Below are 14,921 nucleotides of genomic sequence, written 5' to 3' on the forward strand. Positions count from 1 at the left end.
ACATTGCAGTGGGATCCCCTATCAAAGTTTTTTTTCCTTATTAAGAGCATAAGCATGTATATCTCATGAGCCATTTCAGGATATCTGGCTGATGCAAAGATGGAGTATGAAGGGAGCTGCTAAAAGGAAGAATGTCAACAAGACAGACCTCTAGGATGAATGGGAGTTCTTGTGTATCTTGGAACTTGCAAGTTTTCTTACTTGTTTTTCCTTTATTTTCTCCTGCCACTGCTACTCATTCCTTGAATATTTTAATGACTACTGAGCCTGTGACTATGTGCTAAAAAGGACCACTCATCATAAAATCTGATTTGAGTTAGGAATTGACCAGCTTAAGCATGTAATGAAAGCAAAATCATTCCATTAGTGTGAAACACCGCAGAACTGGGAAAGGGAAGGAATGAAAGGAAAGGAGCAATGAATCACTGAGGGAGAAAAAAAATTAACTCAGACCCGAGAAACTAAAAAGCACAAGAAAGACATTAATTTTGTTCAGTATAAATGGGATAGAGAAAAAGTTTAGTTAGCTTTCAGTTGGCATATCTTGTAAAAGAGTAACCTGGACATTTCATTTACCAGGACAAGTAAATAGGACCATAAAAATTTGAGTATATGGTTTCATTTATTTGGATAAATGTAGAATCCATAACAGATATTAGAATCTGAAACAGGACAAAATGGGAGTATTCATTCCATGGATCCCTTTCATAAATTCATGAAATCATCCTAGATTTAGGATCTTCTCAGATCTGGCTTTTGACTGGAGTGTTTTTCATCTGAGTTGACCTTTTCCACCATCGAGTAGATTACCAATAGCAGATTAAACTTGAATAGTTTTTGGTCTTACCTAAAGATTTCAGTCCTTGATACAAAAATTTCAGGCTACTTGTTACAGAAAGAGGAAAGAACACAGTCTATCGCTCTTGGTACTTCTGAGGCCTAAGCTGTTCATTTTTGGAAATTTGCAGAAATGGTAAGACTTCTTCTCTGAGACTACAGAACTATCTCCACACAATTTCAAATGTGTTTTTCAAAATTAGATTTTATTTCATTTTGTTTAATTAACCCAATTGCCAGGGATTGCACAATACATCAAATTGCAAACTAGACCACCTCATTTTTTTTTAAAGATGTGTGAAACCCAACCTATGAAAGCCAATCTAAGAAGCTAGTACCTGTATCTGGTGACTGGGATCATATCATATAGTAAGACATGATGAGATCTGTTTAGTGCTGGCTCAGCATGATGGTGAATCCAGTCATCGGATCATCTGGTCTACTTGATGCTGTTTTGGAGTAGCAACAATGTTCCAGGAATTCAGGAACAATATTTTCTGTCCTACTTAGTGGGTTAAATCTTACTGTTAAATTTCAGGACCAAGGTAGTACTTTTAACTTTATAGAGTAAAAAAAACTTAAAGTGGCATTTTCAAAAGACAAGTGATTTAATTTCAGAGTTTGAAAGATGTTTCTGCCTAATAAATTGGAAGGCATAAGCTAAAACATATAAGAAGATATTGCAGATAATGTTGATAAAATTTTATGAAGATGTATTTGTGCCAAATACCTAAAGTATTTGAATCATGTGGCTTTCACACAAAAGTTTTGAATGTACTTGTTTGTACAGTAATATAGAAAGAGGAGACTGACACCATTAAAAGTCTTTTAGTATACTTTAATTTCTTATTAAACAAAGGCTTTAGAAAATTAGAATTTAAAATCAGTTTAGATAATAAAAAATATGAACTAATACTATTCAGTTTTGCTGATGGGCTCTTAACAATATCACTAATGCAAACAGGAATATAATCATAAACATATCCCAATATATTCTTAGCAAACCATCAAATACTGTCAGTTTCCAGATTGCAGTAAGCTGTTGAAGAGAAGGAAATAAAAAAATGTCCATATGTGTGTGCATATACAAAAAGTGCTTCTTATGGATACATTTTGTACTATGGTCTTACTTTTTTCCCTTTTAGCTACTACAAGTACTTTATTGGTGCTGTGAAAACCCAGCAAGATATATTTCTGACTGGTTAACTGGTTAAATGCAACCTTTTGCTGAGAACATATATTCCCACTGGTCTCAGTAAGTCTTCCTTTTGTGTAAATCATGCTAAGATTGCAGTGTAATATCTTTCCAGAAACGTTTTAATACCTCCATAATGCCCTTGGTTGCACTGATTTAGAGGTTCTAGAATTTATTCTTAATTTTCTTCCCAAAAAACTATTTGGCTGCAATAGCTTTCTTTCTTTTTCCTTTCTTTTCAAGGTATACTTATCTTTTATTCCTTTTACTAAAACCCTGGCTGGAATTTTATATTTTTATTAGACTGCTGGAGCTTCTTTGTACCATTTTCCTTGTTTTCTCTTTCAAATGCCTGCCTCCCCTCCAACTTTCATAATTATGTATATAACTGTAATTTTTCATGCTGACTCTGCCCATCCCTTGAGTATTTACATTTCAACAATGTTCAAGCTCTTTTGAAATGCATCATCCTTTTACTTTGTATGCATCATCACCCACAGTTAGTGACTGTTCCTTTCTGTGCTGCAAAGGAACTGTCAAATCTTGGGTTGTAAGAAAGGACCTCTTCTGCAACGCCTTCCCACCTACCAATTTCCAGGAGGGAAAGATCAATATACGTAGCAGATTAATGTATGAACTACTCCAGTGACTCCACAAATATCTTTCTGTTCCTGGCCTAGCATAATACGAAGTCATGGTATGTAAAACCATGCTTAGGAACATCGCACAATGCACTAGATACATCATGGTCTACAAACCATAAAAACAAATCTACACATGAAACACAGACAGGAAATGTGCTAAAGTCCATTTTTGCAATATGAATGTGATAATATGCTCTTCCCCTGTACTCATTTTTATATACTGTGTAATTTCTCACTGACACTGACACCATCCTCTGTGCTTTTACATCCTAATCATCTTTCTTGAAGCTATTGCTTATGCCAGGAATAATCTCAGTCTCTTTGTTTTCCTTTAACACCACAAATTCATTTATTAATTAAAGGTGTTAATGAGATGTTAAAGCCTTGCTTGATCCTTCATATGATTCCCTTCAACTTAATATAGTATAAATGTCAACTTCCTTCCTTGCCTTTCTTTTATTGGGCATCTAATGGAAACAATAAAGGCATTGTTGATTGCTGTTTTGACAAAAACCTGACACGTTGGTTTAATATTTAACAATAATGTCTAACAATCTGTCAGCTTTATATAGTGAGTTATCAAATACACTAACATGAGAGGCCATATTAATATTAAAACTAATGTGCATATTTCCTAAATATTGTTCAGTGATTTTTTTTATTAGTAAACAATGAACATCTGCTAATATGAGTAAGTGGTAATACAGTAATCATACATCCACAGCCATACAGATTTGGAATGCAGTTTTCTCAAGCTTTTGCTGTCATTTGCAGCTTTACCTTAGTATACATAGGAAAGGTGTTTGCCTATCTGTAGGTTTCAGTTTGGTTTTTACACATGTTCAAGACAGCAGGTGGATGTTGGCAGATATGCCAAATACTTTTTTTGAGATCATCTACAGTTTTTGTTATCTGCTGTGGCAATATTATTTGCAGTATATCTCAGTTTTGGCATTTAACATTTAAATTAAACATCACCATTTGTTTAATACCAACCTAGCTTTAAAAACAGCAAGTATTATAAATGGAAAGCAACAACTATTTCATAAAGGAAGTATTCTGGAACAGCTAAGACTACAAGACCTGGACTTCAATGATTTGGACAGCTACTAATGACATCAAAATATATATATATATATAAAAAATAAACAGCTAAATCCAGTATTTCTCTGGAGTTTTGATCCTACAGTCATACAGCTAATATTATTATAATGTTTATATAAACCAGACTTACACTGAGAAGTGGCAGATATGTAAGCACATGCATAGTCTCAAGTTTTACATATGCTAGGAACACTGGCATGACAGCATCTGGGGTGGTTTCAGCTGCCAAGTCATACCATCTTCTAGCTAAATGTATATCCTAAACATAAAAAAAAATATTTCTAAGAATAGCAAATTGCTTTGGTAAAATAAAGCAACTGGAAACTACAACTGATAGTTTTACCTCTACATAGACATATGCATATATTTTCTAGAAAGAACACAATTATAGAGCTTTTTTAGGGTCATTTTGTTTGTGTGTCCTGAAGAGACAGTGTTGGATATGAACCAAAGACCTTAAAATGTTTCATGTTGAAAAACATCAGACAGCAGAAGGTTCTAACTATGAGTCATTACTTACTTGAATTCTATCATTATTTTCTAGACATGATTTAGATAAAGAAATCAAGAGCCAAAGCTCTACAATTCTACAATTCTCATTTGGGTGATGGCTTTCCCATTGCTAATGTTCATTCTTTACAATTTCAGGACACAAAATAGTGATTCCTGTCTGGGAGAAAAAAAATGCTTCTACACAGAATGAAACGCTATATTCGGGCAACACATTTTAGGTATCACGAAAAAGCCTTGAATTGTTAAGTCATTCCACTGAAATGCCAGGAATGGGCTAAAATAACTTTTCCAAGTCTGGCTATGATGCCTATTCATGTGGAATAGGCTGCAAAATGTTGTAGGGCAGTCTTAAGCCTTTTCTCAACTAGCGATCTTCCAAAATACTGGATGTATTGGTCTATAGTTCCCATAATTCCCAGCTAATATGGCCAAAAAGCACTGGGTGAAATTAGTGGGGGAAGGATTTTTCTGAATGTTCAGTTCTCCATGATAAAATAAAACTAATTTCTACTCTACAATCTACTAATTTGTATTCTATAACTGAACTTGCAAATGTCATGGTACACTTATTTCTTAATGCTTTATATTTTTTATAGTCAACAAGTTATCATTAACATTTTAACTTATAAAAAAACCAGCTGGTTTTCAACTGATTAAAGCTCATCATATTGCATTAGAAATGGTTTTGTTTTGCAATATTTAAGTAGAATATTTACAATCAATATTAACATTAGTGTTTCAAACAACCTCAGGCGGTAGGTTACTTTACCTGAGGAACGCCTAAACCATGCTCATACATGTATGCCAGATTGAACATGGCTTCAGCGCTGAGTTGATTTGCAGCAAGAGTATAGTAGGTTACTGCTGAAACATAATCTTTTGTTGTTCCAAAGCCATAGAAGTAATAATCTCCAATTTTAACTCTGGCAAATATATTGCCTGGAAAACAAATACATGGAAAGGATAAAGGTGATGATGACGGTGGTGGTGATGGTGATGATGATGATTTTATTTTGTATCCTGCACATTATCTATAATCTTGAAATGATGACAATAAACCTTTCACAATCAATTTTTCCACTGTCTTTTGAAGAATCTTGGGAAAATGCAAACATATGTCCCACCTGGGTATTTTAAATTATTTATATTCTATCATTCTATCTATAGGGATTTGAAGACAGCTGAAGACAGTAAAATACATAAAACAAACACTTGAAATATAAAACAGTTAATATCTCCATAATTATCCCTAAGAGCTTGTGTAGAGAGACAAAAGTGGGACTGGGTCTATTATCTGACTATAAGTGTATTTCATGGTTTGGAAGCAACTCAGGAAGAGAATTTGTTCCAGTTGATGTCGCAGTGCTATTGGATGCGAGGAGCGGGGCTCCGCGAAATTGTGCCAAATCCCTTCATTGGAAAGTCACCCTGTAGAGGTGATGAAGATTGGAGGGATGCCCTACAGCTCACAGAGAGTGGAATCTCTCCTGCTTGACCAAGGGCTAATTCTCTCTCATCTGATGATGAAGAAGAGAGGCAGCCATTACGGCTGTCATGAAGCTGGGGCAGCCGAAGAAACAAAGAATGTGCTGGAGTGGCGTAGATGAACAGTGACTGTAACTAGGTGAGGTTTCTTTTTTTCTTTTTAACCTAAAACTTACCCTAAAGAAAATAAATTATGGAAAGGAGACTTTTGAAAAGTTTGTTTAAGTGGCGAACAATCACAGAGAGAGAAATCACAGTCAAAGAAATAAAAGAAAAATATTCTAAAAGGAGAGCGCAAAACCATTAAAAACAGAAAAATTGGATTTCTAATTTTTATTGACAATAAGGCATTTTTAAATGCTGGAATTATTTGTCTGAATTTTGATTATTTGTCTGAATAAATTCCAACAGAATCTGTCAAATTTTGTGCAACATTGAAAGTTAAGCTGAAGGCACCACCTACTGGTGAATGGAATAAACATTATACTCCTATAACCCTGGGAAAAATACTGATAAGACATAGGAGAAAGTCAAAATAAATAACACCTGGAGGTACTTGATAAACAGAAAGATATTCTTGAAAAGAAGATAGAAATTTGGAGAGACCCTCTGAAGGCTTGGCAGCAAAAGATAGTAAAGATGGAAGAAATATTTAGGTTAAATAGGAAATACATGGAGATGTAGTTAGAGATAAAGACCCAAGGGAGGAGTTTGGGAGGCAAGTCAAAAATGAATAAGAATTGAAATATTAAAATGAACAAGACATGATGGATAGAGGAAATGTTTTATAACATAAGATTGGCTTTACTAGGAGCTAGAACAGAGGCAGAAACAAGAAATAGCAGGAATATTATTATACATATACTAAAAGTAATAGCTAGATGTAAATATTAGATGTTGAAAGATGGTGACACTATGCATGTTTTAAGGATATTGTTGTTGTCATTAGAAGGGCTGACTGATGCTGATTAAATAATGAAGGCCTACATTTTAACACAAATATGTATAACATTACAATTACATAGATATGATTTAAGTAACAAATATTAACACTACTATTACTACTTGTACCCAAATGAACAATACCCAGATGCCTCACTGTTCATATATTAATATTGATGTATATTCAAATTTTTTTAAAAAACTTTACAAAAAAAGGAAGAAATTTGTTCCATGTGCCAAGGAGATGTCCGAATCAAAAGGTGAGAACCTGTTTAAGGTTGCTGGCTGGCCTTATAATCTTAATGGTTTCTTTTCAAGATGGACCTACTGATAGGGAGTAGAATTGACTTATTCTCTCTCCATATATAAAATTCAATTCCATTTAAATCTATAAAGTCCTCAAACATCTTTTTTGATTTCTGAAAACGTTAGGCTTTCGAAGCAAACTTACAGCAGAGTAATTAAATTATATTTATGTTGTAAATTTTCAACAGAACTTATCATTACATGAAAAATAATCTATTTCATAAAGTACAACTATTGTAATATATATGATAATTTTGAACAGTAGTTGGTAGAATTCAACTCTTTTATGCAAAGGAGATCATCTTTTATCACTTGCAATTCACAGAATCTACATCGAGTGGAGAGGGAAATCATCAAGCATTGTTTTATTTTATGATCAAACAGTAAAGCAATATTGTTAATATAAAATCTATTAGGCAAAGAACATTGGTAAAATGTTCTAGCCCATTGTGGGGAGGGGATGAAATTTGACTCTCTCTGGTAATAGAAATGTAATGGGTTCTTTACTATGAGTTGGACGTCACTTGATTACATGAAAATAACCACAAAATCTTTTGGCAATAATGTGGAAGTGGTTTGCCATCTCTTTATTTCAAGCAGGCTGGCATAAATTAAATCTAAGACAGTGTGGCAGGTTGATAGCACTTGTCTACTTAACTTCTATAAAATGTAGTCACCATCAGGAAAAAGGAAGAGACATACTATAGTTGCTGTGTTTGAGCAAGAATTAAAGATACATAGCTAAGTCTTCATTCTTCCATAAGTTTATTTCTGTGCTCTGAACACTCACAAAGAGAGTTTAAGAGGCAGGTCAAGGAACTGAATAAATAACTTTCTCTAACAAACAAAACATTCTTTTTTCTGATAGAATGAAATGACTTGCATGATTGAAATAATAATAAAGTAAGCAACTTGAAGCTTTTAAGACTATCTTCTCCGTACTAAAAATAAAATGGGAGGCAATAAGTCATTAAATGAAAATTGACTGGTACTGTTTTTTTATCCCCCCCCCTCCCGAATTGATTTCAACTTGGTTAAAATGGTATAATTGCGAAAATAGGCCAAATAAAAACAAGCAACAATGACCAAGGAACAAACTCCAAACAGGCGTATGGTTGTTGTTTTTTAACATATGTTTTCTTTTCCTTCTTGCTGTATTTGGTTTTCATTTAATTTTTATCTCTAAGCAGCTTAGACTCACTAGACACTTGGGCAGACTCAAAACTGAAACAAACAAATAAAAATATAACCTTTTTAACATAAAATGAGTGTCTGAGAAAATGCTTACAAATATTGTAGTGTTGTTGGCATATTCTGCATCCCAAATACCTCATGTTTCTTTGGGATGGCTTAAAATAATAATGCAAGAGTGCAAAAGATGATTAGGGGACTGGAGGCTAAACCATATAAAGAACGGTTGTTAGGGATACACCCTAGCAGAATCTGCACAGCAGTCAGGCAGGCAGGCAAAATATGTGAGATATACGTTTTTGTAGCTTACACTCAGTAAAACAGATACACAGTGCTAATTAAATAGTTTTATTCCAGTAAGAGTTATAGCATAGTCAAACAGTCCATATATCATTCACTAATTCAGTCCGTCCAGGGATTATTCAGTTGCAAATTCCAGTGTCGAAAAAGAGAGGTCAGTAAACTTACAAATATCAGTCCAGTAATATATCTCCTTGCAGTAGAGATATGAAGAACTCAAAAAACTCCTCTCTTCCTTCAGCAACTCAGCAGTAGGGGAAACACGCAGTTAACAAACCATCAGTCCATGCAATCCAGTAATTGTCAGCAATCAATCAGGTTCTCTTGCTCCTTCTTATGGTGGTTTCACACCACACCCAAAATTACATGCTTTGCAGTTTTAAAGTGACACACACTTAAACTTACAATCATAGTTTATATATATTATTTTACCCAAACTACGTTAGGTAACCTATGTTATTCCTAACAACGGTTGCTGGAATTGGATATGTCTAGTCTTACAAAAAGAAGGACCGGGGTGACATGATAGCAGTGTTCTGATACCTCAGGGGTGGCCAGAAAGAAGAGGGAGTCAAGCTATTCTCCAAAGCACCTGAAGGCAGGACAAGAAGCCATGGGTGGAAACTACTCAAGGAGAGAAAAAACACAGAACTGAGGAGAAATTTCCTGACAGAACAATTAATCAGTAGAACAATTTGCCTCCAGAAATTGTGGATGCTCCAACACTGGGAGTTTTAAAAAAGAAATTGGACAACCATTTGTCTGAAATGGTATAGGGTTTCCTGCCTGAAAAGAGGTTGGACTAAAAAACCTCCAAGGTCCCTTCCAATTCTGTTATTCTGTATTCTATAATCATTTCTTACAACTTATCTGCAGGGGTGGAATTCAAATTTTGTAACAACCAGTTCTGTGGGTGTGGTTTAATTTGTGGGTGTGGCTTGGTGGTCACGTGACTGGGTGAGTGTGGTTTGGTGGTCACATGACCGTATGGCCGTGGCTTGGTGGCTATGTGACTGGGAGGGTGTGGCCAGGTGACTGGCAAACCAAATACAAGTGGTCCTCGCTTAATGGCCGGTTGCTTAGCAAGGGTTCTAATTTATGACTGACCTCCCCAGAGCTACTTGACCTGTTTTTGGAGTTTTGACAGCCATGCACACACACACACACACAGACACACACACACATTCCCTTCTAACCCCGCTATTCTATGATTTTGTAAGGCTCTCCTGCTGGAGCATGGGGTTGGACTAGATGACCTCCGAGATCCTTCCAGGCCAGCCCTAAATTGCTGTGCTGCTTCAAAGAGTTTTCTGAAGCCAGGGTTTGTGTTCTTCCTTCCTCTCCTTTTCTTTCTCTCTCCCTTCCTCCCTCCTTCCATGTATTTATTTATCTATCCATTCACATATCTCATTCACTTTCTCCTCTCTCCCTCTCTCTCCTTCTTTCTCTTTTTTCTGTCCCTTCCTTCCATCCCCCTCTTTCTTTATCTATCACTTTTCTTCCTCTCTCTCCCTTTTTATTTCTTTCCCATTTCTCTTTCTTTTCTTTCTTGTCTCTTCTTCCTCTCTTTCTCTCTCTCTTGCTTTCCCTCTCTCTCCCCTCTCTTTCCCTCTCTCTCTTTCACTCTCTCTTTCTCTCTCTCTTCCTCTCTCTTTCCCTTTCCCGCCCCTCTCTTCCTCTCTCTCTTCCTCTCTCTCTCTTCCCTCTCTTTCCCTCTCTCTTTCTCTTTCTCTCTCTCTTTTCCTATTTCTCTTTTCCCTCTCTTTCTCTCTCTTCCTCTCTCTCTCTCCCCCCTCTCTCTGTCCCTTCCATTCCTCCTTCCCTCTGTTCTTCTAAAGCTAGGACACCCACCTGAAACACATGCACACACACACACACACACACACACACACACACACACACAAACACTTCCAATATTGCTTGTTAACTTATGTCCTTTTTTACTAGTCTCCTAGAGTCCCAGGGACCAGGTATGATTGTCTGTTCATACCCGGTTCCGTGTTGCCCCCAAAAGCCTGCAGACAAGGCTTCTAGGTCCAACAAAGGGGCCGGGGGTGGGACTTCCTACCCTCCCTCAAGTGCCCACCCTGCTGGCATCCCGACTGCCTGCAAACTTATCTTCCTCCCGTGGCTGGTGGCAGAGGGAAAGGTGAGCCAGCCAGGGCAGAGCCGTTGCCACTCGGCTGCCCACCAGCCCACATCTTGTCCCCCGCTGCTGCTCGGATTCTCTGCAGCTGCTGGGGCTCACAGCTGCCAGAGAGATGCAAGAGGCAACCAGGAACATGTGTCCACCCACATCGCCCCTCTGCCAGCTGTCCCTCCCTCGCCCAGCCAAGCATTTTAGCCAAGTGTGGGCCACCACTCACACGAGGGTTGACTTGCACCACTCTCACAGAATGAGGCCCGCATTTAGCCAAAGCGCACAGGCCGGTGGGTGGCAGAAGGAAGGGGCAGCAGACAAAGGGGCAATGGGGGCCCAAGCAGCATAGAGTTGTGCTCCCTGGTCGCCTCCCTGCCCCTAGCAGGCAAGGCCAAGCAGCTGCAGAGAATCCAGGTAGGGGATGAGATGCAGGCTGGTGGGGACCCGAACGGTGATGGTTCAGCCCTGGCTGACCTTCCTCTCTGCCACCAGCAAGCCAGGTAAGCTGGAGGCTGGGGACGGTTGGGGGGAAAGCTTGTTAGGCCACGAATGCTTCATGGGCAGCGCTGGCAGCTAAGCAAGACAGGCAAATGGGGTGGGAGTGGAAACCTTGCTAGGCCAGGAGTGCTGCATGGACAGCGCTGGTGGCTAAGCAAGCCAGACAGGGATGGGAGGGCAGCTAGCTATGCCACAAGCATTGAGGGCAGCCCTGGAGTTGGGACTCAACCTTGTGGCAGCGGTGGCAGCGAGGGCAAGGGCGGCAGCAGTAGCATGGTGGTGGCAACCTAGGTTGGCCTAGGAATCGGGTCTCAACTGGGGCTGACTGCAGCGGCAGCATGTAGGCGACCAGGGTTTGCAGAGCCTCACTTACTTAGGGAGATCATGGTGGAAGGCAGACAGCGATGGCGGGCGGGCAAAGGCAGACTGCAGGCAGTGATGGTGCATTGCCGAGATAAGGAAGGGCAGGTAGGGTTAGAATGCAGTCAGCTTGTCGTGCATGCATGCGATGTCGCACATGCGTGATAAGGACTGACTGGGCAGGGAGGGGAAAAGGGGGTGGAGAGGGGTGGGGCCAGCCAGGGGCCCATTTTACTGGTTCTCCAAACTACTGGGAATTGTAACAACCAGTTCTACTAAACCAGTCTGAACCGGTAGAATCCCACCCCTGCTTAGCTGTAAAAGCCCAAAGAGAGCAAATTAATAAAACAAGATTGCTTTTAACTCTGTTCATACCTTGACTTGCAGCTTGCTTCAATAAGAGAAGAGCCAATGGATACACTTGATTTCTATGTAGAAGTTTAACTTTTTCTGTAACAAAATTGTGGCGTCACATATCTTAAGGCAATCCATCTATTGCAGAATGCAAGAATGAGCAGAATAGGCTTGTCCCTTACCAGATTCCATGATGTAAGCTGAATTAATCTGAGCTTCTTCATAGCCCATTTCAGCTAAATAGGCATATTGGACAAGAGATGAGTCAATATTACCAGACTGGTAAGCAAAATATGCTGTCCGGAACATTTCTGACCATCCTCCTAGCTCACATACAATTTTATAAAGCTGAGGAGCACAAAAAAAAAAAGCTATTTAAAAAAACCCAGCAAATAATGCTTGGAGTATCTGGTATCCCCTGTCTTGATTAACAAAGCTTGTGTTTATTTCCTACCTTTCTTGCAGGGAGCTTGAGATCAAATAAATGGTATACACCCCACTTTACAAATAGTTACACTGAAAAAGAGTGATGATCTACTGGAAGTGATACCTGGAAGTATAGATTCGAGTGAAGATGTCTCTGTGTCAGCCCTTCAAGGTAGTTCAGACAAGAAGCATCAACCAAGAGTATAAAATATTAGCATTACCTTTATTGTAAGGTTACAGTAAGTCTGAAAGCATCTTTCCTCTCCTTCACGTTTATTCTTTCAAAAACTAGGGAGGGTCCCTTCTGAGATGCTTTCTCCATCCCCATCTCTACTTCAGATTCAGATTTTGTTCATCAATTACTTTCTGATCCAAGATCAACCCTCTAATCACTACCCAGCACTGAAAAACTAAAGTTGAAAAAAGGCTTGCTTATGATAGCGAGCTGTGGTGGTGCAGGGGTTACAATGCAGTATTGCAGGCTAACTACTGACTGCCAACAGTTCGATTCTCACTGGCTCAAGGTTGACTCAGCCTTCCATCTTTCTAAGGTGGGTAAAATGAGAACTCAAATTGTTGGGGGCAGTATGCTGACTCTGTACACTGCTTAGAAAGGGCTGTAAAGCACTATGAAGCAGTGTGTAAGTCTAAGTGCTATTGCTATACTTAGATAGTTTTATATTAGCTACTTTTTAAAAAAATACTAAAAACATTATGTGATATAGCATTGAATAAATTATGACTATCGCAGATCAATGGAAATTAAATATAACTAAACCCCCCAAACCAAACAATACGGAAGTATACAACCTAAGCAGAATGACACCATAGTGGCTTTAAAAAGGAAGAGTCATTTTCCAGGTAGTGAGTGAACAACCATTACCTATTCTCAGGAGCGGAAAAAGAATATGTCACTGCATAAACTGAATGTTCCTCTTTAAATGAAACTACAAATACAGCCAGTAGACTTTTCCGCAAGTAATATTTCAGTCCAGTAATACAGCCTTCCCAACCCTCCCCCCCATGAGAATTATGGAGAAGATAAAGGAAGCAGCTTAAAAATAGATGTCCCTTCCTATAGTACACCTATAAAGGGAATTTGTGTAAGTTGGAAGTCATCTAATGGGCCTTATTTCCCAACGCAGATACACAGATACACAGTGTAAATACAGTTGCCCTGATTGCTGTAGTGTTTAGTGTTCCTGTTCCTGAACATTGCACTAGACACTGTAGAACAATTCAAGGCAGAACATTTCAGGGCTAAATTTGGTAGAAAGGATTCTCCCTACATCCCAAAGCATCTTCTAGCTATTTGGATCCTGTTACAATAATCTGATTTTGTTGTATGGGGTTTATTCAAATAGTCGTATGTGGGTGAGATGCCAGTTCCCTCCCCCCCCCCCACAATAACAATTGAAACAGGACAGTAAGAGAATATGACAACAGCTGTTGGTTCAATTACCTGTAAGAACATTATGGTTAAGCAGATGGTTGCTGCTACTTACGTCAACTGCTTTTTGACAGGATTTAAACACTCCCGTTCCTTCAGCATACATCTGAGCCAAATAGTATACTGCAAGGAGATGGCCATTTTCAAATGCCAAGTCAAAATATTTGAAGGCAAGTTTAAAATCTCTCCTCACTCCTAAACCACCTGAAACAAAGTTTAATTTGGGTGTTTTGGATTTTCAGTAGGAGAGAGGGAGGGAAGGAAGCAAGGAAGGAAGGAAGGGGGAGTTTATGACTTACCATGATACATGACTCCTAGCTGAAATTGGGCATTGTCATATCCTTTCTCCGCTGCTTTTTGAAAATACTGAAAAGCTTCAGTGTAATTCTGAAAAATAAGTAAACCTTGATGATTCAAAGTAGAGTTCTAATTCTTTTCTAGTTTTGTATTGCTTCATCAATGCGTCAAAAACTATTTAATGCTAAATTATTAGAAAACGGAGTATACAGAATTCAGTCCTATATTCAGAGTCTGTACACATTGACTGTTTTTGAACTCTTATGGAAGGTTGCCCTAGATTAGATTGAACTTTTCCCCCATGATTTTATTCATTAATATGTAGGATATGAAAGAGGCCTAATGAAATTAAAACTTACCAGTGGGACACCTCTACCTTTTAAATAAAGGATACCAAGCCCCCAGAGTCCAATAGAATTACCCTAAATAATAGGAAAGATAGTTCCATTTAGACATCGGATAATCTTCATCAATAAAACTGACTGAAGTACTAAATGATTGTTCATAGTTCTACCTTCCCCAATATTTGTCTTGATGAATATAAGCTGGAACCTCCCTGGAGCTCCTTTTCTGGCAGTGAAGCGGCAGGAATGTCCAAAGTACAAACTCTATTCAGAAGGTCCATGACTAAGACCCCCCAGTGCAATAAAGAGGCAGCCAGGATAGAAACAATCTGCTCCTTTCCTATATGCATGCAATGTAATAAAGCACATGCATATATAAAAGTGGCAGAGTTTGCTCTGTGATGTCACAATGCTTGTTTCATTGTTTGTCTCCACTTGCCTGTGAGGTAATACCCATGGTATAACCTTTGCTATGTTTACTATAACAGGAAGCACATAACCAATAACTGCAGGAGAACCAAGAGGAATTGAAAAG

At 38.4% G+C, this 14,921-nt stretch overlaps 1 protein-coding gene across 1 annotated transcript in view; it reads right to left on the reverse strand.

Moving 5' to 3' along the window:
* Positions 1-1,700: 1,700 nt before the first annotated feature.
* The window catches only part of SEL1L2 (SEL1L2 adaptor subunit of SYVN1 ubiquitin ligase), a 28,274-nt gene continuing 15,053 nt past the window's right edge, over positions 1,701-14,921 (reverse strand). Inside the window, exons 11-18 of the mRNA XM_087922109.1 lie at positions 14,402-14,464; positions 14,045-14,132; positions 13,801-13,949; positions 12,052-12,217; positions 11,891-11,965; positions 5,063-5,232; positions 3,911-4,039; positions 1,701-1,876 (exon numbers count right to left, since the gene is read on the reverse strand). Coding sequence (XP_087778235.1) covers positions 1,757-1,876; positions 3,911-4,039; positions 5,063-5,232; positions 11,891-11,965; positions 12,052-12,217; positions 13,801-13,949; positions 14,045-14,132; positions 14,402-14,464 — 960 coding nt within the window. The 3' untranslated portion in view covers positions 1,701-1,756. The remainder of the gene's footprint in view (positions 1,877-3,910; positions 4,040-5,062; positions 5,233-11,890; positions 11,966-12,051; positions 12,218-13,800; positions 13,950-14,044; positions 14,133-14,401; positions 14,465-14,921) is intronic.

This window comes from Pseudonaja textilis, chromosome 1 (genome assembly GCF_049901715.1).
Source record: "Pseudonaja textilis isolate UNSWEBS1 chromosome 1, rPseTex1.2, whole genome shotgun sequence".
Classification (NCBI taxonomy): domain Eukaryota; kingdom Metazoa; phylum Chordata; class Lepidosauria; order Squamata; family Elapidae; genus Pseudonaja; species Pseudonaja textilis.